The sequence below is a fragment of the Salvelinus sp. IW2-2015 genome, linkage group LG2 (assembly GCF_002910315.2).
Source record: "Salvelinus sp. IW2-2015 linkage group LG2, ASM291031v2, whole genome shotgun sequence".
Lineage (NCBI taxonomy): Eukaryota > Metazoa > Chordata > Actinopteri > Salmoniformes > Salmonidae > Salvelinus > Salvelinus sp. IW2-2015.
Window position 1 is genome coordinate 14,395,944 of NC_036839.1, and position 21,920 is coordinate 14,417,863.

The 21,920-nt window shown below is 41.3% G+C and overlaps 1 protein-coding gene across 1 annotated transcript in view; it reads right to left on the reverse strand.

The window, feature by feature from the left end:
- Positions 1-12,386, reverse strand: part of LOC111974860 (low-density lipoprotein receptor-related protein 2-like) — a 62,072-nt gene extending 49,686 nt beyond the window's left edge. Inside the window, 4 exon segments of the mRNA XM_070447289.1 lie at positions 283-396; positions 530-640; positions 2,383-2,499; positions 12,266-12,386. Of these exon segments, the coding sequence (XP_070303390.1) occupies positions 283-396; positions 530-640; positions 2,383-2,499; positions 12,266-12,374 (451 nt within the window). The 5' untranslated portion in view covers positions 12,375-12,386.
- Positions 12,387-21,920: the final 9,534 nt, after the last annotated feature.

Consider the following 21,920-nt stretch of genomic DNA (forward strand, 5'->3'; position numbering starts at 1 on the left):
GACAAGCGAAAAAAGTCAGCCAGAAGCAGAAAATCACACATCGACCAAGGCAGATGCCAGCACATGCCGAGAACAAACGCCGCAGAGCGGAGAGAGGCACAGAGAGAGAGAGAGAGAGAGAGAGAGAGAGAGAGAGAGAGAGAGAGAGAGAGAGAGAGCACATAGAAAAGGTCAGATTAAGTCCAGGTTAGGGGGAGAATCTATCTGGGGAGTTAAGATAAGAGCTGCAGACTCAAGGTTTTCAGATAGCAGCAATGGTGCAAGGAGGGTAGAGGTACGCACTGCAGCTCTGTTCATCACTCCTGTCTCCACAGTCGTCGTCATGGTCGCAGACGAAGCGTTGAGGGACACACTCTCCGTTTCCGCATTGGAACAGGCCACTGCTGCAGTGCTGTGCTGTAGAAAGCAGACACAAAACCCCTTCAGCGACTGACTGTATTTATAAGTAACTTCATCTCAACCCTGCTGCTCAGGTAGAGGGCCTGGCTGAATGCGTGATTATGCGTCACGGCCAGAAGTAGACACTTACTGCAGTTGGACTCGTCTGACCCATCACGGCAGTCCACGACCTGGTCACAGCGCTGAGTCTGGTTATAACAGGCACCGTTGGCACACCTCTGTTCTGTACACTCAGGGTAGTCTGAGAAGGAAATGAACATGCCAGAACAGGCCAATCATACTAGACTGACATCTGTGGAATGTTCAAGGATTATAAGGAATCAGCATCAATTCCCAAAACAAATAATTTGTTCAAAGAGGTGTATAAATCCCTTTCCCCTGTCAAACGTCAAATGTCTCTAGCAGTCTTAAACATGTCTCAAATGTCAAACGTCAAATGTTTTAAATGTCAGTAGTCTTAAACATTACTATATAAAGTTCTCGTGTACTTAAGCATTAATGGACTTTTTAGGTCTAGGCCCCTTTTTTCTCCATTTCCGCCTGAATGACGTGCCCAAAGTAAACTGCCTGTAGCTCAGGCCCTGAGGCCAGGATATGCATATAATTGGTACCATTGGAAAGAAAACACTTTGAAGTTTGTAGAAATGTTAAAATAATGGAGGAGAATATAACACAATAGATATGGTAGGAGAAAATTATATTGTAAAATAGCTCCCTTGATGCAATTCCTATGGCTTCCACAGGGTGTCAGCAGTCAATGTTCAAGATTTCAGTATTGTAACTTCAAAAACGAATAAGAAATAACCGTTTTTGTAAGAGGACACAGTCTTGGAAATCTGTGTTTTTGCGCGCCATGACGAAGTTGTGCACCTGCTAAAATCGGTTTCCTATTGAACATACTTCTTTCTGAAAGAAATATTATAGTTTGATTACATTTTAGGGTATCTGAGGAGTAAATAGAAATGTATTTTGACAAAGTTTAGGGGTAGACTTTCGGATTCCTTTCTCTGCAAATTGAATGAGTGGATTACTCAGATCGATGGCGCTAACTAAACAGACTTTTTGGGATATAAAAAATGATTTTATCTAACAAAACGACACTACATGTTATAGCTGGGACTCTTTGGATGACAAATCAGAGGAAGATTTACAAAAAGTAAGTGAATATTTAATCTTTATATGTGAATGTATGAAACCTGTGCCGGTGGAAAAATATTTTGATGTGCGGGGCCGTCCTCAAACAATCGCATGGCATGTTTTCGCTGTAATAGCTACTGTAAATCGGACAGTGTAGTTAGATTAACAAGAKTTTAAGCTTTCAGATGATATAAGACACTTATATGTACCTAAATGTTTAAAATCCATAATAACTCTTAGAATTTATTTGAATTACGCGACCTCCAGTTTCACCGGAAGTTGTCCCGCTAGCGGGACACCGATCCTTAAGAAGTTTTATACCCTTGCAATTAGCCAAATGTAACAGTCCGCTGCTAGCAGATCATTATCTTAGCAGCTCTAACCCCCTTTTATTCTCATTAACAGTAGAAGGGCCCACCCCAATTGAACCACCTGGTTACATGTGAAATATACCCGTGGCTGCTCCCCCATGAAGTCATGGTGGCAATTTACCTCTGAAATATAAAGCTTTGTACGGAATTATGTACAGTCGCAAACAAGAAAAAATGCTAAAAGCTAATGGGAGGATAAAAACACTTACGGTAAGTTTTCTATTAGCACCACAAACAGCCTTGGCATTTCTTCTGACATTGGGAAATTACCAAAGTGTAACATGTCTGCACAATAATGGAATAGCAGCTGACTTCAGCTTGACTAATCCACCAAGGAATCTGCAATCAACCTCTGACAACAAGAAGCATATTGTGGCCATTCTGTCAGTCAGCGAGCCTATACATTTTACAAATGTATTAAAATGCCAGAGGAGCCTGAGGCAAGAAGGTAAGTGAGCCACACTGGAGGACTTACGGCAGTCTGTCTCATCAGCCCCGTCGGAGCAGTCGGTCAGCCGGTCACACCTGTACTCCCCTGGGATGCAGGCCCCATTGGTGCAGCTGAACTGCTCACTGGAGCATCTCCTACCAGCTGCAGAGAGATTGAGGAGCAACTTAACCACAAGTGCAACAGTTCTCTACATCTTAATTGCCTTTGTCATAGAGTCCTGTGTTTACTTTTTTGACATCTATCACATTGGTGAAAATTCTAAATGAAATATTTTGTACGCTGTGTGGTCTGCTCAGTACTTGTGTATTGACTCCCTCTTTTGTAAAGTCACTCAAACACTGGAAATGACTCTCATCACGTTACATGGGCTAAGGAGACACACAGCACATCCCATTTTAGTTTCCATACTATCAGCAACAACAGTCAATATGTACAGTCAGGTCCATAAATATTTGGACATTGACTTATTATTATTATTTTAGCTGTCTACCACAGCATATTGGAGTTGAAATTAAATAATGAATACGAGCTGAAAGCACATAATTTCAGGGGATTTACATCCAAATCAGGTGAACGGTTTAGGAATTACAGCGCTTTTTATATGTGGTCCCCCCTTTTTAAGCGAGCAAAAGTAATTGGACAATTGGCTGCGCAGCTGTTCCATGGCCAGGTGTGTGTTATTCCCTTATTAGTTAACTTACAAGTTAGCAGATAAAAGGTCTAGAGTTGATTTCAAGTGTGGCATTTGGAATCTGTTGCTGTTAACCCTCAACATGAAGTCCAAAGAGCTGTCACTGCCAGTGAAGCAAGCCATCATTAGGCTGAAAAATCCAAACAAACCCATCAGAGAGATAGCAAAAACATTGGGTGTGGCCAAATCAACTATTTGGTACATTCTTAAAAAGAAAGAACACACTGCCGAGCTCAGGAACACCAAAAGGGCCGGAAGACCACGGAAAACAACTGTGGTAGATGACAGAATAATGATTTCCTTGGTGAAGAAAAACCCCTTCACAACAGTTGGCCAGATCAAGAACACTTTCCAGGAGGTAGGTGTATCTGTGTCAATGTCAACAATCAAGTGAAGACTTCACCAGAGTAAATACAAAAGGTTTACCACAAGACATAAACCATTGGTAAGCCTCAAAAACAGGAAGACCAGATTAGAGTTTCCCATAAAACATCTAAAAAAGCCTGTATAGTTCTGGAACATGGACAGATGAGACAAAAGACAGATGGACAAAGATCAACGTGTACCAGAATGATGGGTAGAGAAGTGTATGGAGAAGGGAAGGAACTGCTCATGATCCGAAGCATACCACTTCATCTGTGAAGCATGGTGGAGGTAGTGTTATGGCGTGGGCATGTATGGCTGCCAATTGAACTGGTTCCCTTGTATTTATTGATGATGTGACTGCTGACAAAAATAGCAGGATGAATTCTGAYGTTTTTAGGGCTATATTATCTGCTCAGATTCAGCCAAATGCTTCAAAACTCGCTCACATTACAGATGGACAATGACCCGAAGCGTACTGCGAAAGCAACCCAATACTTTTTTAAGGCAAAGAAGAGAATGTTCTGCAATGGCCAAGTCAATCACCTGACCTGAATCCAATTGAGCATGCATTTCACTTGCTGAAGGCAAAACTGAAGGCAAAACGCCCAAAGAACAAGCAGGAACTGAAGACAGCTGCAGTAAAGGCCTGGCAGAGCATCACCAGGGAAGAAACCCAGCATCTGGTGATGACTATGGGTTCCAGACTTCAGGCAGTCATTGACTGCAAAGGATTTGCAACCAAGTAATAAAACTCCCAATTTAATTTATGATTGTTAGTTTGTCCAATTACTTWTGAGCCCCTAAAATTAGAGGGCTATGGAATTCCTACACGGTTCATACAATAWTTTTMACAAAAKCCTTAAATTAAAGATGAAAGTCTAAACTTAAAGCACATCTTGATACTTATGAACCTGAAGGTCTAAGTAAGACAATGCCAGGTGATTSTTACACAAGATAAGAAGAAGCAATGCTTTAACAGCCAAACGTGAGTACATTTGACAAATCCTGATGAAATGTGAAGGGAGAAGGTAATAWTGCAGTGCAGTCCAGATGAGAAGTTACTCAAAGCAGTCGGCTTCATCAGAGTTGTCTACATAATTTTACGTTCCCATCACAATGCCAGTCCTGTGGGACGCATCGGCCAGTCCCATACCGYAACTGCCCCGTCTCAGAACCTTCATACAGGAAACATTACTCCTACTAAAGTTGTCTTCATTCCATATTTTGGACCAAACTTTTTTGTTATACCTTCAGTCCCCAGGTGCATAATTCTCCATTCTCTTAATCAGTTGATCATGATCATGTGTAGTTTTTAATTAGGTCAGAAATGTGAAATCATTTTCCGCTCTTATTTTCCCTCTCTACTATTTCCTATGAATAATTGGAACTCTTTGCGTCTCTTATCAAAACATCTAAACAGTGTTAAGTGTGTTTGGGAATGTCTCTTATTGATGAAGCATGCTGGTAACAGCATTGAGATGGCCTGGAGATGAGCGTGCCAGCCATCCTCCAGACAGTTATACAACTCTCAGCACACTCATCCCAAGCCTCCTTTTGATGTTCTCACTGAGTGGCATCTGAGGAGATAAGGTACCACCACTCTACCTTCCCTGACGTTTTCCAGGAGATATCGACTGAGGCAGCATAGTTCAGTGGCAGAGCGTTCTGTCAGACCCATCTGAATTGGAATGTGCAATTCTGATTGTTTCTCTCTGACATGATTTAAGGCACATGCTGTTCCTTGTCAGAAATGTAATTGGAATAAATAGTGGTACCAGGTGGTACCGCAACCCTTAAACCCAAATTATTTGCTGAGGGAGATGCAAGGTGGTGGTTGGTGGTGTATGTCTGTGGTTGGTGGTCTACACTGTCTTTTCGACTACCTTTAAACACACTCCCTGGTTGGTCAAATATGTGCTGAAGAGAAAGGTTTTACTCCTCAGTTGCAAAACAAACTGAAGACATGGAAATAGAAACAAACAACACTGTGAGAAATAAAATCAATAATACAAATGGAATGACATTGATTTCTAATCTTTGAATCTAACACTGCCATCTCACCAATCAAATGACACAGAAAATACTTAATTAAAAAAAACATTACATTTCCAAATTTGGACAATAAGATTTTTTGAAAATGATTCATGAACAATTTTCACATAATATAAATGTGTCAATGGGGATATCCATTGATCATTATGTTATACATAATGTATTAATACATGCATTATGACTTCTACAGCATAGGTGAAATTGCCACAGGGGATGGGGGGATATATCCCCCCAATATACAGAACAGGTCGATTCGTCCCCCACAATAATGGGGTAAAACGTAAATATGTTTTGGTTGGGGGCCCCCAGGAGGTCGGGGGGGCCCCCATATAGTATATGAACACGTCATAAGTTACGGCAAAATGTGTGGAATTGCATTAGATTTGCTTTAAACTGCGAAATGATCTCTCAGCCTCACGTCAAAATGTGTAGAATAGCAGGACATTAGCTTCAAAATGACAAAATGTTCTCTCATCCTCATGACAAAATMTTAAGAATAGGATGAGATGAGCTATAAAACAGTACATTTTTATTTCTGWCCCATGGCAAAATGTCTAYAATTGTAGGTAGGAAATTAGATTTAAAATGTTTCTTTCAGCCTCTTGACAAAATGTTTAGAATATCATTATAAAACTGCTKATTTTTCTATCTGCCCCATGGYAAAAAAGTCCCCTGGAAGTAGGTGCCACGGTGCCCCAAATGCGTTAGTCCGGCCCTGTTGGGACGCAATGCGTCACCTCCTCTCAGCCGCACTGTCTATTAGKGCCCTTCCCCCACTCATTTCAGTCAGTGTCCCCCCCATTCTCATTGGGTCATAGTGCTGTCAGTTTGGCTCAGATTTAAGAGGAAGTGTGTGAAGTGTGTGAAGTACATTCGTTCTGGTTTTCCCATTGGCTGGAATATTTTGGGGGGCTGCTCCATCGAGTTCAACGAGATTAAAACGTTGCTTGCGCTGACCCGGCACCCCTGGCAGGCTAAAATGAATGCACCAAAACAGTACCACAGTACCACGTTGTCATCTGCATTTCTGCCATTAAAAGAAAACTTTTAGAATGACGAGTGGATGCTGACAGAACACGGTCGGGAGACTCGGGAGTCAGGATCAACATTCAACACCACAAGTGTCAGGCTTTGTCCATGGTATGTTCACACTCTTATTATATCTACATCATAATAATGCAACTCAGTCTTCATATTTTGTGTCTTCTTKAWATTTGCCTATTTGATGACTTATCTTTCCACTTATCCTTCCACCTTTACTGTGCTTTCAAAATACCCCTCAACATACCCCTCAAGAGAGGCATAATAAGTCATGTCAAACTGTGTAGAAACTGTGTAGATTGGAGGAAATGCTAAATAAAATGCWAAATAAAATGACGGGGGAGGACCCCCGGACCCCCCGTCTACTGTTTGTCCCCCCCCCAATATCTACACCACAATTTCTTCCTTGTCCTAGAAGCAAATGTGCCTGTAATCAGGTATTTTCATTGCACCAACTAGCTGTACCATCACCAATCAGCATGTGCACTGGATTTCTATTGCCGCAACCTTTCATGTAGTGCTTCTCTCCCACCACAGCTATCAGCCAATTACTTCAAATTCCAAAGGCATATGAGCATGTTACATGATAAGGACTTGCAAAAGAAGAAGACACTGGTCAATTGCAGAGAAAAATAAACCAACATGTTTAATATACCTACCMTGACAATTTTGTAACGGAATAAGAATGTTCAATCCCACCACACCATCATGCGAAACATAAGGCACTCCCTCTACTGAGCATTAGTATGATGTCGTCTTTTGATCTTGTGCTGATAAGTTGAAATCTTTCAGGAAACTCCTGCCAACGTATCCTCTGCCTTTTTCTTCTTCTCATTTAAAATAAAGATAAACTGGCAAAGCATCGGTTGCACAGGTTCTGATGATATGAATCCTTTGYTAGGACATTGACACCAGGAGCTATTCAAGGTCAAAGTGGTATCGTTGGACACTGACATTATGATTCTGCCTACTTATTATAGAACAAGTCTGGCAAAGCATTAACCTCTGACAGGTGAAWAAAGAACACTTACAATATGACCACTACTGAACCAAATGCCAAAAGCCAAAGGAAATGCTCCTTCCTTTTCAAACAGTCATAATGAATTGTAATGAATTGACTTGAAAAATCTCAGCCCATTCAGTTGGCACATTTTGTGTAAGCAGACAGTTTATTATAGGCGAGTCAGTAGTTAATCATCTCTTTTATGTAATGGGCACTTCAAAGATGGATCACTTCCACTTGAGTTGTGGGGTCATGGCTGTGCTACTGCACTAAAAGCCTTGTGAGGGGCTTCTCATATCATGAGGTCTCAGAATAATTAGCCGACACCACCAAAACGTCTTTTAAACTACGCCAGCCAAATGGGCTTCATATTTAACTCCTTCAGCAGCCAATTGGGAAGCAAYCCTTTTTCCTGCTCAGTTTACTAATGATAAAATTGCTCCCCCATTAGCTCAAAGGGTGCCTTTGTTACGAGGCAATGATCCCGAAGGTTTCAGCATCATCTGTAACATGGTAGGTAAGACAAACGGTGCATACAGTATCGGAGCACCACAGTGACACCACTGAAAGACATTTGGGTTTATCTCTGTACCCCTGAACAGACAGTTAGTAGTCTCATGCACCATGCCATTACGATCATTATACTCCGAATATGTAACATTTTTCAATATACGGTAGATATCAGAAGAAAACCATGGGTGTATTGACAACTCCAAGGATAATACTGAAAATAGTGATTCATTTTGTCTAAAATTTCATAAAACCATGATCACTCGTTGCTTGACCCAGAAGTAGGATTGCATGTGTCAATGTCCACCAGCTAATCAACAAAACAACTTCTTTTTTTTAAAGAGCGAAAATATAATAAATAATAGGCATCACTGGACTTCAAGTTCAGAGAAAGGACACTCCTAAGAGAGGAAGGACACTCCTAAGAGAGGAAGGACACTCCTAAGACTTCCGAGCAACAATGGGGATGATCATAATCCCTGTATGCTATACATTAGGTTAACAGCTTTCAACAACCTTCGCCAAAAGGAAACCAATCTTCTGAGTCCTTCAAATGAAGCCAGTGTTTCCTGACAGTATCAGTTCTGGGAAAGGTGACTGGCAGACTAAAGTGGACTTTTAAATGAATGTGAGCTGCTCTTACATTCAACCATAGTCTTTTTTTAAAGTCATCGGAGTAACTAGTTTTCCTTCAGGAATAAATTGATAAATTGATTTTTAAAAGCCTAAATGCAATAACAATGGTCAAAATAGAGGCTATTAAGAGAAAGTGAAGAGAAAAGTGGCCAATATGATGCGAATATGCTATTAGGAATCTGTTGTCTAAGGATTGGTACTTTTTTGTTAGTGTCTTTGTTTTGACTGTTTTGTTTAGTTTGGTGTTTTCTTTTTGTTAATCTCTCTGACCATGTCTTTTCTAATTAGCCATCTTAACCCACAGCAGGCGAGAACCCCACACTATCCACAGTGAAAAATAGCCCTACTACTGCCAAACAAAGAGGAGCAGCAGAGGAATTTTCATTAGAACGATGCCTTCCAATGCCTCAGACCCCACTGTGAAATCACAATGGAACAATGGAAGAGCCAGCAGGGCTGAAACCTCATAACTGGAAATGTCAACACGCCAAAGGGACTATGGAGATGGATAGCAGAATGCAGAATACAGTATAGCTTCCTACAAAAAAACTAAACCCCACCCCACCCCCCCAACAAAATATTTTGTCCCTTCTCCKAAACATCTCTTTCCAATCATGTCGGGCCCCTGAAAGAGGTGTAGCCTCTTTTATCACTACCGCCTTGTTTTGGTACGTCCCCTCGCACTTTCTGAATGTGTGTCCAGAAAACGGCTGGCAGCGTGGAGCGTTGGATCCGTCCATCCTGTCAGAGCGAAGTGCTGCTGCTCCATTTCATATGGAAATCAATGCAATAGAATGCAGTCAACTGCTGAACAACTGACTTTGGCTCTTACTGCCTCACACAAAACAGAGAAAAGCCCAAGGGAGTTTGGCAGTGGCATAGGTCCAAAAGGAGGCGAGAAATAGTGTGTGAGGAATGAAGCTGTACTTCGTCGATTTTTTTTTATGTGTAAAGCTACATTTTACTAGAAATATATAGGAAGCAGCAGAAATTGAGACGTTACACTGCATTACTGCGGGAGGTCAAATGTTTGGGTTCACTGCCTCTGACAGACTGTCACTCAACACAACATGAGCAATGAGTTAGCCTAAACATTGCACCCTATGCATCACATAATAGTCTGGGACCTGGGTTGAGAGCGCTGTATAATGAGAAAGGATTAGTCTTTCATTTAAGCCAACTGTGCTAACTTCTGTTCCCAACTTCTGTTCCCTAATAGAGCGTTACCGTTGTCCAAGGATTTAGGCCTAAACCGGAAAAGGGCACAGCATGTGTGAGGTTTAGTATGCACATGCTGGCCAGGTTTTTTTTTGCGCCATGTGAAATTTCAACATCAACCCACAAGTGTTTTTTGTTGTGACATGCTGTAACACAAATAAACTAAAAATAGGTTCAACTCAATTATTGAGAGAAACAAACTGAAAACACCTATTTGAGATAGTAGAAAATGTTAATAAGACAAGCCCAACTCCCATTGTACTATACAACGTGTGTACCAATAATTCGAAAAATCTTAAAAACCATGCATATGCAACAAATTATATACACTGTGTTGCAGAAGTATTGGGACAGTGACACATTTTTGTTGTAACACTGACACAGAACATCTTGTTGATCCTGGTTTACTTTGTATCCATTTTTTTCTAAATCAATCACGCATGTTTCTCTTAAGACKCTGAATGACCAAGGCTGTTCGTGGCAAATGATTGAGGTTTGAAAGACACTGAAAGACACCCAATATTCATACAATTAACCAGCAAAAACATGTTTTCAAAAGCCACAATCTGCATGCTAGCAAAAGATGGTCAACTAGCCATGACGGAGATTATTCAACCACCAAGTCCAGTTCCTTTGTTACCCATTACTGTAACATTAAATCACCCTACAAGTGTGTCACATTATCCATTATGCCGACACACACATTTTACAACACTTTCAAAGCCTCTTGATAATGAGCAACAAAAGATTGTCTGTCACACATTAAAAGATCATCAAGCTGACCCAACAGAAATTAGGCTCAATGGATTAGAGAAAGTAACCTGTKCTCCTGCACCAAAGCCCTTTTAGTGATTTCCTCTCAAACATGCTGAATGAATCTGGAATAAATCAACCATTCCTGCCTCACATTTCTAAGGAGCTCAACAGGTGCCATGATGCAAACTGCAAAAGATGCAGGAAGTGCATGATGCTCTGTTGCTAGTCATGGAAATGCACGATTGAAATAGATGACTTTGATTACCTCTTGATTTGAATGCTTTTTTAAACCTATGAGGACACAAATCGTTGGTACATCATTGTTCATTTGTAAGGGACAAACCTGCTAATTGTTAACTTGACAATGCTGGCAAAGCCCTGATTTGATTCAATATTATAATTAATTCAGACCAAGACAGCTCAGATCCTCAGCTTGCACATATTGTGTATTACAAAATGCCACTGGATCATTTAAATTGCTACATTTGATTAAAATATTTGTGGCTTTTTTCATGTATTTTGTGTTACTTTCTTATTTTGTATTGTTTTGGAATGTAGACTATATAGGCCTAACTCAACACAGCTGGTAAAAATGAAGAATCTATTTAGCCTGGGATGTCTACATGTGAGGTTGCAAGGACATTCCCCTTGTTGTTTACATGCCCTCTTTTGCCCGTTGTTTGTTAGGTAGAAATGGTCGCTTTCATGCAGCAGCAGCTGCAGCGTAATTAGTTGCTTGATTCACACTAAGGAGCTTACATACTCAGGGTTGGGCAAAAAGAAAGCAGATTACAATTTCAGCAGTAGGCCTAGGGTATAACTAGGCCTACAATAAAAACACAAGAGTATTTCAGATCTATCAAGCAGGGTATATGACTCGTTTTTACAAAATTTGAAAGAAATTGGGCTCTTAAATTACAGCTATCTCATTAGTTATAATTTTTATGGGTTGCGCACTAGGCAAACTGTTGAGTTCCTCTTAGTATTTGTACCAGTAGCTATAGTCCACACAGATTGTCAGCAAATCACATGCCCGCGTCTGTTACCTAGCAACGGTAAAGCTCAGGCAAAAGTTATCCAAGAACTTCAAATCTGTCTGAGGGAGGCTTTTTGCGCAATACAAGCTTTAATAATGCTTTAGAGTAAAATAGTTTTGTTAAATAATTAAAATATTGTAAACTGTATTAATAAATTATGTATTTATTGGTTTCCCCAAAAAATATTTGTAGGGCTGGGAAAATAACTGATCAAGGAGTTTGTAGATTTGCCACAATCTGATTTTGTTTTAAAGAAATTGCACATCACTTTATTATAGGCCTACAAAGTGCCCAACAATTCCAACAGGCCACGCATTGCACACACATGGCTAACTTACATGGCTTGTTGTTCTGATAGATAGGCAAACAATCTAATATGGCAGGCAAACAATAATCTTGTTGACAATCAACATTTTAGTTGAATCATGTCCTCAAAAAACATTCCCCTTTAACTACAAATCAGCCACACTACCGCATATATGTTATTGTCTAGGCAACAAGTGGCTGACATTTCCTTTTCGAAGGCAAATATACAGAAACATCTCATAGCAGGTTCACAATAAAGGCTGTGTTTAAATGAGTTTAGGAGACTCTTACCTTGTGAATGACACCGGAAAGTACACAAAATCAATATAATAAGAAGTTTTGAAAGCACTGCTCTCCACATTCTGATGCTGGGTCCCGGCTGTTCTGTCCAGCTCCTCATGAAGCCTGGCAGATGGAGGTGCTCTAGGGACTGGGATGCTGCTGCTTGCCTCTCTCTTTCTTGTCCCGCTAGTTGACAAAAAGGGGCGTGTACAAAGCCAGAAACCGTCACTCCCCCAACCCCTGCGCTCCAAATAAATCCCTTATTAAACCGCGCGCCCTGGAATCTGCATAATTTCTCTGACCGGACTGTCTCATCTGCGCGTGATTTCCCATTGCGTTGTCCARCAGACAACTGATTGGTATTGTCAACGTTAGTAAAATAGTAAAGCAGCATTGTGTTGTTTCGTTGTCTTACCAATTACTCTCGAAGTAAATCAAAATAACATAGATTAGCCTAAAAATAGCCTATTCACAAATAATTCCCAGCGGCAATCTTTTTTTTATTTTTTATTGAAGGATTAAGACCTAGGTCCTACATATGTATTTGTTTACTGTTTATTTACTTTTTATTTTATTTCGTAGTCTATTAATTAACTCAGCAAGTAAACAAACAAATACAACTCACAACTGTTGCTCCTCTTTTACTAGCCTATTGTAGCTTATAGGTTTTGTCCACATATATGTCACACCCAGTGAGTGATGCCAAAAATTAATTTAAAAAATAATTTGTCATAAGAGTAAAATAGATTAATCAATTATAGGCTACATTGTTGCCACATTTGCTAGGAGGCCGCATGTGTTATTCTTTGTTCTGACCGAAGGGGACTCAAAGTTATTCAACTTCTGGGTGACATTGGTGTGTTGGTACGGGGTCAAGGCTCAGTTACATGAGGGGCAGGATAAACATTCAATGCCAGGATCATAATAAATGGCAAAAATCTGTCAAATGATAAGACATCGATTAATCAATAATTAATAGGCCTGTAAATTGGTTCACTATTTAATCCTGTGCATTATAACCAATTAATCACATAGGCCTATTTTATGTCTAAAAGCAAGTTTTCACACAATAATTCCATTGAATATCCCCAAATTGTTTATACTGAAATAAGTCTTGCTCTTTCCCCCTTTTCCTGTGCATAAAAACCCTGTTTTGATGTGCTGCTTAGCATGCATAGGCAAGCCTTATAGGCTACATAGATGTTATTTATTGTTTTTGTCTGCTCCCAAATAATTGTCTATTTATATACATTGGTTTTAAATATTGGTCTTTTGGAAATCCCGAAGGCTTGGGTCTTGGTCTCTGGAAGTGTGTTTCGGGTCCACTTCAGATGTGCCTCACGTTTCCATATATGTTGGATGCAAACCCACAGTGCAGGCATTTATGAGAGGCGCAGCCCCATCATGCGGTGCAGAAGAGGAAATTCCACCTGCTACGTGCCGCCTACAATTCCACCTGCAACATTTCCGAATTCCAATAATGTAAAGAAACATTCCTCTTCAATAACTCTCGTGTGTTTATCCTAAAGGTAGACTCAGCGATATGACGTAGATGCAGAAAGTAAACAGATAGTGGGTCAATTTCCGCAACAACTAAGAGCTCTGAAGCGTGAGGCTTAACTGCTCCGCTGATTTGGTCGTCTGGCTACCAGCAGCATGAAGCGAACCCAAGCACATGCGCAGATAGTGTGTGTGACAGTGTGAGGGCGAAGTCTTGCATCTTGCTCATATCAATATCTGCGGAACTGCTCGTGGCAACATAATTACGCTTGCTGAGGCTGAACGGCGTTTTCACATATGCAATTTGGTACCCTGGTTTGATTTCCTGAAGCGGTTGTGCGAATTCTACAGAATACGTTTTGCTTTCACAAGACCCGTGATTCCCCTGGGAGTAGCAAGACCCACATTCTACACTCTAATAATTAGGGGTTCAACAAGGGTTCTTCTAAGATCCTCAGAGTTCTCCCATAGGAGTTGGTGTCCATTGAGGAACATCCTTACTTGGTGGGGGTTCTTGCAGGAATCTAACTGCCCAACTGAAATATTTTGATTTGAAAGGACAGCAGGTGCAGGCACTTAACTGAAAAATGTAAATGTAAAGTAAGTTTTGTCCCTTGTATGATCTACATTTTAATTGTTTTATGATGATACCATCTATCTTTTCATATGTGTGCAAATCCTTCTAAAACAGAAAATGGACACAATTCATGGATTTCAATTGTCAAAGAGGTAAGAATATGTAGGCAATAAGAATATGTTGAAGGCTAGCTGTATTGGGTGCAGATTACTGAAATGCTCACTTTTGTGTCTGTGTCTGCATATATACAGATGAGGATGCATACAAAGGTATGTGCATTGGTATTGGTATGTTATGAAGATCACATTTACCAGCGTCCTCCCTTACCTCTTCAATGAATATCCCATAGGCCTCTACATTATGAACAAGGTATGTGTATGAAAACCATTATCAAATATTTTTTTTCATTCACATTCACCACAACAACCAAGGTATGAATTCTGTCGTGTGCATGTTTTGTTAATCATCTGTATAATTACTATTTTTGCGATTCACAGACTTAACCCTCCCTACACCTCTGATTAATATAACAGAAAACCTGTTCGATCACCATGCACTACAAAATCATTCTGGCTATGGAAACGGAGAACATCAACACATTAATATCAACACGCCAGAGAATATACCCATTGGACTTGGGGCTCTGCCGGGACTTTACCTCATATTTTTATTTTTTTATTCTGCTTTGCCACCAAAATCGTAACAAACACTGAGAARTAAAATATTGTGTTATTGTTGTTATTGTTATGCATATTAATAATAATAATAATAGTGCGGGAGATGGGGGATGGGGGGTAGTTCCAAAATTGACCCCAAAAGGTTCTTCGAGGACCCATTAAAATAACTATTTTATGGGGTTCTTCAAAGACCTTATAGGGGTTCCCCTGTAGTTTCTATTTGAAGAACCCCTAAAGGATACTCCAGAAACCTTTCATTTTAGATTGTACATGACATTAGCTAGCTAGCTTGTTTACAACAGGCAAAAAAGTTCCTGGTGACTTGTGCTGACAGGTCACAATACCTGGTACTCTGGTCATTTGCATTTCACACATGCTTTATTGCACAGATCATAGGAGGATATGTGAAAGCCCCTCTGAGTCTACTTTTAAAGTGGAACTGACAGCGTTTTAAAACTACTTTGCAGATATGAAACAAACAGACAATCATAATATACTCAGCAAAAAAAGAAACGTCCTCTCACTGTCAACTGCATTTATTTTCAGCAAACTTAACATGTGTAAATATTTCTATGAACATAACAAGATTCAACAACTGAGACATAAACTGAACAAGTTCCACAGACATGTGACTAACAGAAATGGAATAATGTGTCCCTGAACAAAGGGGGGGTCAAAATCAAAAGTAACAGTCAGTGTCTGGTGTGGCCACCAGCTGCATTAAATACTACAGTGCATTTTCTCCTTATGGACTGCACCAGATTTGCCAGTTCTTGCTGTGAGATGTTACCCCACTCTTCCACCAAGGCACCTGCAAGTTCCCGGACATTTCTGGGGGGAATGGCCCTAGCCCTCACCCTCCGATCCAACAGGTCCCAGACGTGCTCAATGGGATTGAGATCCGGGCTCTTCGCTGGCCATGGCAGAACACTGACATTCCTGTCTTGCAGGAAATCACGCACAGAACGAGCAGTATGGCCGGTGGCATTGTCATGCTGGAGGGTCATGTCAGGATGAGCCTGCAGGAAGGGTACCACATGAGGGAGGAGGATGTCTTCCCTGTAACGCACAGCGTTGAGATTGCCTGCAATGACAACAAGCTCAGTCCGATGATGCTGTGACACACCACCCAAGACCATGACGAACCCTCCACTTCCAAATCGGAATGGGAAACAGTGTTTAAACAGCATGGGAAACAGTGTTATAACCCTTTACAATGAAGATCTGTGAAGTTATTGCGATTTTTACGAATTATCTTTGAAAGACAGGGTCCTGAAAAAGGTCTGTTTCTTTTTTTTTGCTGAGTATATCAGTCAAAAGTACCACATTTCCAGTTTATGCTTCAAAATAACAGGTTTTAAAAATTGGTTCTATTTGACTCAAAATTCCAAGACATACAGTAAGGCATTGTTGGAGAATAGATGGATACAGTTCAATGCATGACTAATATAATTCACCAATACATTTCTTGGTAGTCCCAAAAATATTGCTATCAGGTTGTAAATCACACATTGTTTGCTGCCTCCACCCATTCGGGATGCACTGTTTCAGTTTCAATTACTCAATATTTTTAACAAAAACGGACGACTGTAACTAAGGCTGGGAATGTCAATGGTGCAGCGGTCTAAGGCACTGCATTTCAGTGCTAGAGACGTCACTACAGACCCTGGTTCGATTCCAGGCTGTATCACAACTGGCCGTGATTGGGAGTCCCATAGGGCGGCGCACATTTGGCCCAGCGTTTTCCTGGTTAGGGTTTGGCCGTGGTAGGCTGTCATTGTAAATAAGAATTTGTTCTTAACTGACTTGCCTAGTTAATTAAATAAAGGTTAAAAAAAAAACTAGCAGGTGTAATGATCACGAGTCAGTCATGACATGTCTAATAGGCATGTGTCAAACACAAGGAAGTAGTAAATGAGTTAACAGTTGAGTCATCTACTTTATTAAATTACAGCCTGATGCGCTCACATCATTTCACATCTGTGAATTCAACTTCAATTCTGCTGCTTTCGTGTGTTCCTGTTTACAACAAGCAGCAGAGAGAAAGTGTACAGACACATGCCACAGTCCTAGCTAAGCTACTAAAATGTTGAAGTCTGGCTTTGGTTTTTAAAGCTTGACAATGAATAACCAAAAAACTAAACCTTCAACAATACATCATGCAAAGGAGAAACATGTAGGCCTATTACAACAACATTTGAGCAGTAGCCTAGGCTGGCTACTCAACTACAATACYTTTTGAGTGCAAACAGCAATGCTGCATTCAACCGCACCGGTGACCCATGCAGTGCAAAAAATTAAAAATATCACGTTATAAGGAAGACCCAGATGCAGACAGTGTCGAAGTAACAAAAGTTTATTACTAGAACAGGGTGCAGGCAAAATGACAGGCAGCCAGAGGTCAGTAATCCAGATAAGAGTCCAAAAGGTACAGAACAGCAGGCAGTCTCAGAGTCAGGGCAGGCAGAGGTCAATAATCCAGTGTGGTGGTACAAGGTACAGGACGGCAGGCAGGCTCAGGGTCAGAGCAGGCAGAATGGTCAAAACCGGGAAAACTAGAAAACAGGAACTAGAAACAGACAGGAGCAAGGGGGAAACCGCTTGTAGGCTTGACGAACAAAACGAACTGGCAACAGACAATGCTAACTCAAGAGAACTGGGTATTCAACAAAAATGTTATATACGGTAAAAGTAACATACCAAAACATTTATATGAACAGTGTCGTACAGTTCAGTGTGTCTGAGTGTGTCTCAGGTGTAGAGACACACAAGTGCAGAGAACTGTAGCTACAGTGTGTTACACCAGATAATGTGATTTACCCAAAGATTTTTGCTGACATCTGGTTGAACATTCTCTGTGCTACAGCAAAGAGTACCTATCCTGTAACCCCCAGTTATGGATACCAAAATTCTTTGGTTAAATCACATTATCTGATGTGATCTGTAGCTTAGAGAACTGATGATTATCACATGATGGGAGAGGTGGTCATGAGGAAATTGCCATTCCAAAGAAACATACAGTAAGTTCAGGGAATACTTGTAAAGCAATGGGAGGAGTGTTGTCATGATCAAACTGCCATTCAGCTCCTCATGAGTCATCTGCTTGAAATCCAGCATAATGTCTAATCCCTCGAGATGGATACAGTTCACGAGATACAGTTCTACTACAATGACACACACAGGCAAAGGTATTATGTTTCTGTATCTATAATTCACTCCAGGAAGAAGCCCAGGCACCACACAGTATTATTTGTAAAAAATAAAATATATATATATTCTATTGTACAGTTTGAACAACAGTTGAACTGTGCCAGCATAACATCAACATTAGGGTAGACTAGTTGAGCATGCATGCATGTGCACAGGCACATAGATAACATTTACAACAATATCTAGCCTAATAGAATTAAATATGGCATAACCCTCAACCTTTCCACAGTGACCAGACCGTACAGATGAGCCTAGGTAGGTAGACAGACAGTATCTACCTACAGCCATGTCTATCAGGCATGCTTAGGCCAATATTTTTATAGTAAAACCAGCGTCAGTTTTAGAGATTTACAACAGTAAATTGTTGTATTATTTTTTCTCCTCACTGTTTGCTAGTAAACTTAGCTAACTAGCTTGTTGGATATGCAATACTTGTTATCTGTTTGGAATCCTTTCTTGCATCATGCCAATAATTTTGTGAGATTGAAACGCATCCACAGTCATAATCATAACCAATATCAACCCTCATCAATTATGTTACATAGCTAGTCAGTGTGCGAAACCCTTACCTGTCTTACTCCTGGGCAGTTATGTGTGGAACACATCTCACTGTCCTAGAAATGCCTCAGACATAATGAAAACAAGATCAGATTCCCCTTTAAGACAACAGAACTGTCAGTGCACAAGCTTAACATTTAACAATAGAGTACAACATAATACATGAACTGGCATGACGCTTTTACCCACGGTTGCCAAACAGAGCTAACCCAAGGCCACACCTCCAACAAGCCACACCTCCGGATCCTCTAATAGGATGCTGCTGCTACATTGTGCCCACCTAAGGGGTCAGTCGTCCCTGACAACCCCGAAATCCAACACAAAGTCCTTAAACCTGGACGGGTGTCTTCGGTAGCGGTGGCATGATTACCATGGGGGGTGCTATCCTGATCTCGAGATGGAGCCTGCGGTGGCGGCACCCTGGTGGCCGTGGGGGAGTCCCATTCTGACCTTGCCCCTCAGGTGAGGAAACCACTGCATTGTCCGATGTTCCAGGGCTTTATGAAGGAGTAACCACCTCGTCCTCTCTTTCCACTTCAGGAGGTGTATGAGATTGGTAAGGCACAAGGGCGATCTTGATGGAGGACAACAACTTGTCCACGAGTCCGAAGCTGGATGTAGTAAATCACATCAGAAAGTCGTTCCAGAACCATGCATGGGCCTTCTCAGTGATTCATTAGTTTCGGGCTCAGACCACGCTTGTGCCAGGGGCTGTACATTCACATTTCTTGGCCAGGCTGGAAAGGCTGACTTCGACAGGAGATGTCATATGCCCTCTTCTGCTTTAACCCTGCTTCCGCCAAGCGATGCCGTGCAAAGTCGAGGGCGGTGTCTAGGCACTGCTGAAGGTGGTGGAGGTTCTCCAAGCCTGCGGCTCCAGAGGTCTTCCAAAGGACAAATCTGCGTTTAACTCTGCCAAACGTCAGCGTTTCTCGGGTGCAGACAGTGGACTCCTGCACTGCTGACCGATAAGCCCACATGTCCAATGACAGATGTCAGTTCCGGTCCTTCTGGTGGTTGGAGGTGAGAGTGGCCAGCTGTATCACCGTAGTCCAATTAAACCGTTCAAAGAGCCCTTTGTTTTGGGGATGCAGGGGGTGGTCCTTGTCTTGCGCAGCCCCAGGTTCTCACAGACTTTGTTGAGTTTCTCACAGACTTTGGGGACCACGTAAGCTTCTGGCCACTTGGTAAAATAGTCCATGGCCACAAGTGCATATCGATTGCCTGCCTTTGTCATGGGGAAAGGACCCAGGATGTTCACACATCCTGGGTCCATGGGGGCCCCCATCTGATATTGCTGCAATGGACATGGGAGTGTCCAGTTTGTCCTTTAGGGCAGTACAGGTGTCGCAGGCATGCACATACTGTTCTGTGTCTTGGTGGGAGCCAGCCCAGTAGAGTTTCCTTTGGAGGCATTGGAGGGTCTTTGTGTACCCGAAGTGACCTGCCCCCACTGACCCATGGACAGCTCTGATGGCATGGGCATGCATGGAATGAGGCACAAGCCGCTGCCACACCACGAGTTGTGTGTTGGTTCCCTCCATCTTCGAAACAGTACCCCATTGTGAATGGCAAGGTTGTCCCACTGGGAGTAGTAGGCCTTGGCTTCTGGGCACAGGGGTGATACTCTGTTCCAGAAAGGCCACTGGCCGGTCTCCAACCAGCCCCAAACAGTTGACAACACCGGGTCACCTTCCTGCTCCCTATTCAGGTCTTGTCCATTCCAGCTCTCCAAGGGTGCTGAGCTCCTGTCTGCCACCTGACTTGCCAACACTGTGGGCAGGAGCCCTCCTTTTTTTCAGTCTTCCTCTTCGCAAGGTGGCGAGACAACCAGCCCGGTGCTGCACTTTATCCTTTCAAACCCTTCACTCTGGGTTGTACAATCTAAAATACCCACATACACAAGGGTTCTGTAGACTCAGAGGTAAAGAAATCAATGTTTAACCATTGTTTTCATGGCTCTTACCACAATTGGGTTGCATTGACATATGTTCTGCACTAACTGTCCCTGGGACATCAACTAGTCAAAATATAAAACCTGTTGTTTAACAAATCCACTAGGGCCTAAAAAATGTTGGTGCTGACTTATCAGCTCAATTTTCGGTACTACAACATTTACTTGGATCTACTCCAATTCTGGGCAGTGTTCCACGTAATGGAAACAGATTCTTGTTTTTAGATGACATTACCTTCTTATTTAAATCACTGGTATATTCAAACTATCGAGTTGAGAAATAATAATTGGAAATTGTCAAAAACGTTTCTTATTCAATTATTCATACAAGTGTCCCTTACAGCCTAAGTTCAGAGTACCACTCACTTTCACTGGTGGCTTATCTATTAGTCCACAGCATGCTTATCTTTAACCCAAACACCAGATGGCAGCCTCAAATATAATATCAGTCCCAAAGTTCAATCCTTATGTTTGTCATGTGACCTTGTATTAAAACCTTAGCTTCTTCAAATTACTAAGATATTGCATTATTAGAGTGCTAACTGAAAGCCACTAATATTACCATTCACATACTGTCAACACACATTCAATTTGACATCAACTGATAGATCATGAGTACCATGAATCTTTCCACTTTACTTTCTTTATCACTGTCTTTGTTACTTTCACTAGTCTCCATATCGGTTTCCTTCATCTAGGACCCTTCTACTCTTTCCAGTAGGAAAACCCCTCTCAATCATTACTGCTAATACACATGGATCACTCTCAAGCAATGTTCCGCTTCTACCCCATTGTAAGGTTTTAAAAACAAACAAAACAAACATGATAACTTCTCCTTATTCAAAAGCATTTTTTTTGCATTTTAGTCTACCCTAACAATGCTACACTTAATATATATATTACCAATTTCTGTTGGATATTCACTTTCTGCTTCACACTCATTAAATGTCTATTATTTTGCGATCAATATGTAATGTGCCGAAATTAAAAAATACATCAGCCAATTCAGAAGGGGAGATAAACTTTGGAGGGAGCTTCCTTTTTAAGGTAATGAGTCTGGCACCTGAGACAGGATAGACTGGGAAACAATGTCAGACCTCCACTGCTCCTGGGGGAGTGGTTCAATTTGCCTGTGGTTCAATATCTCATCGTTTGGGATAGCTGGGGTACAATAAATTGTAGCGTTAA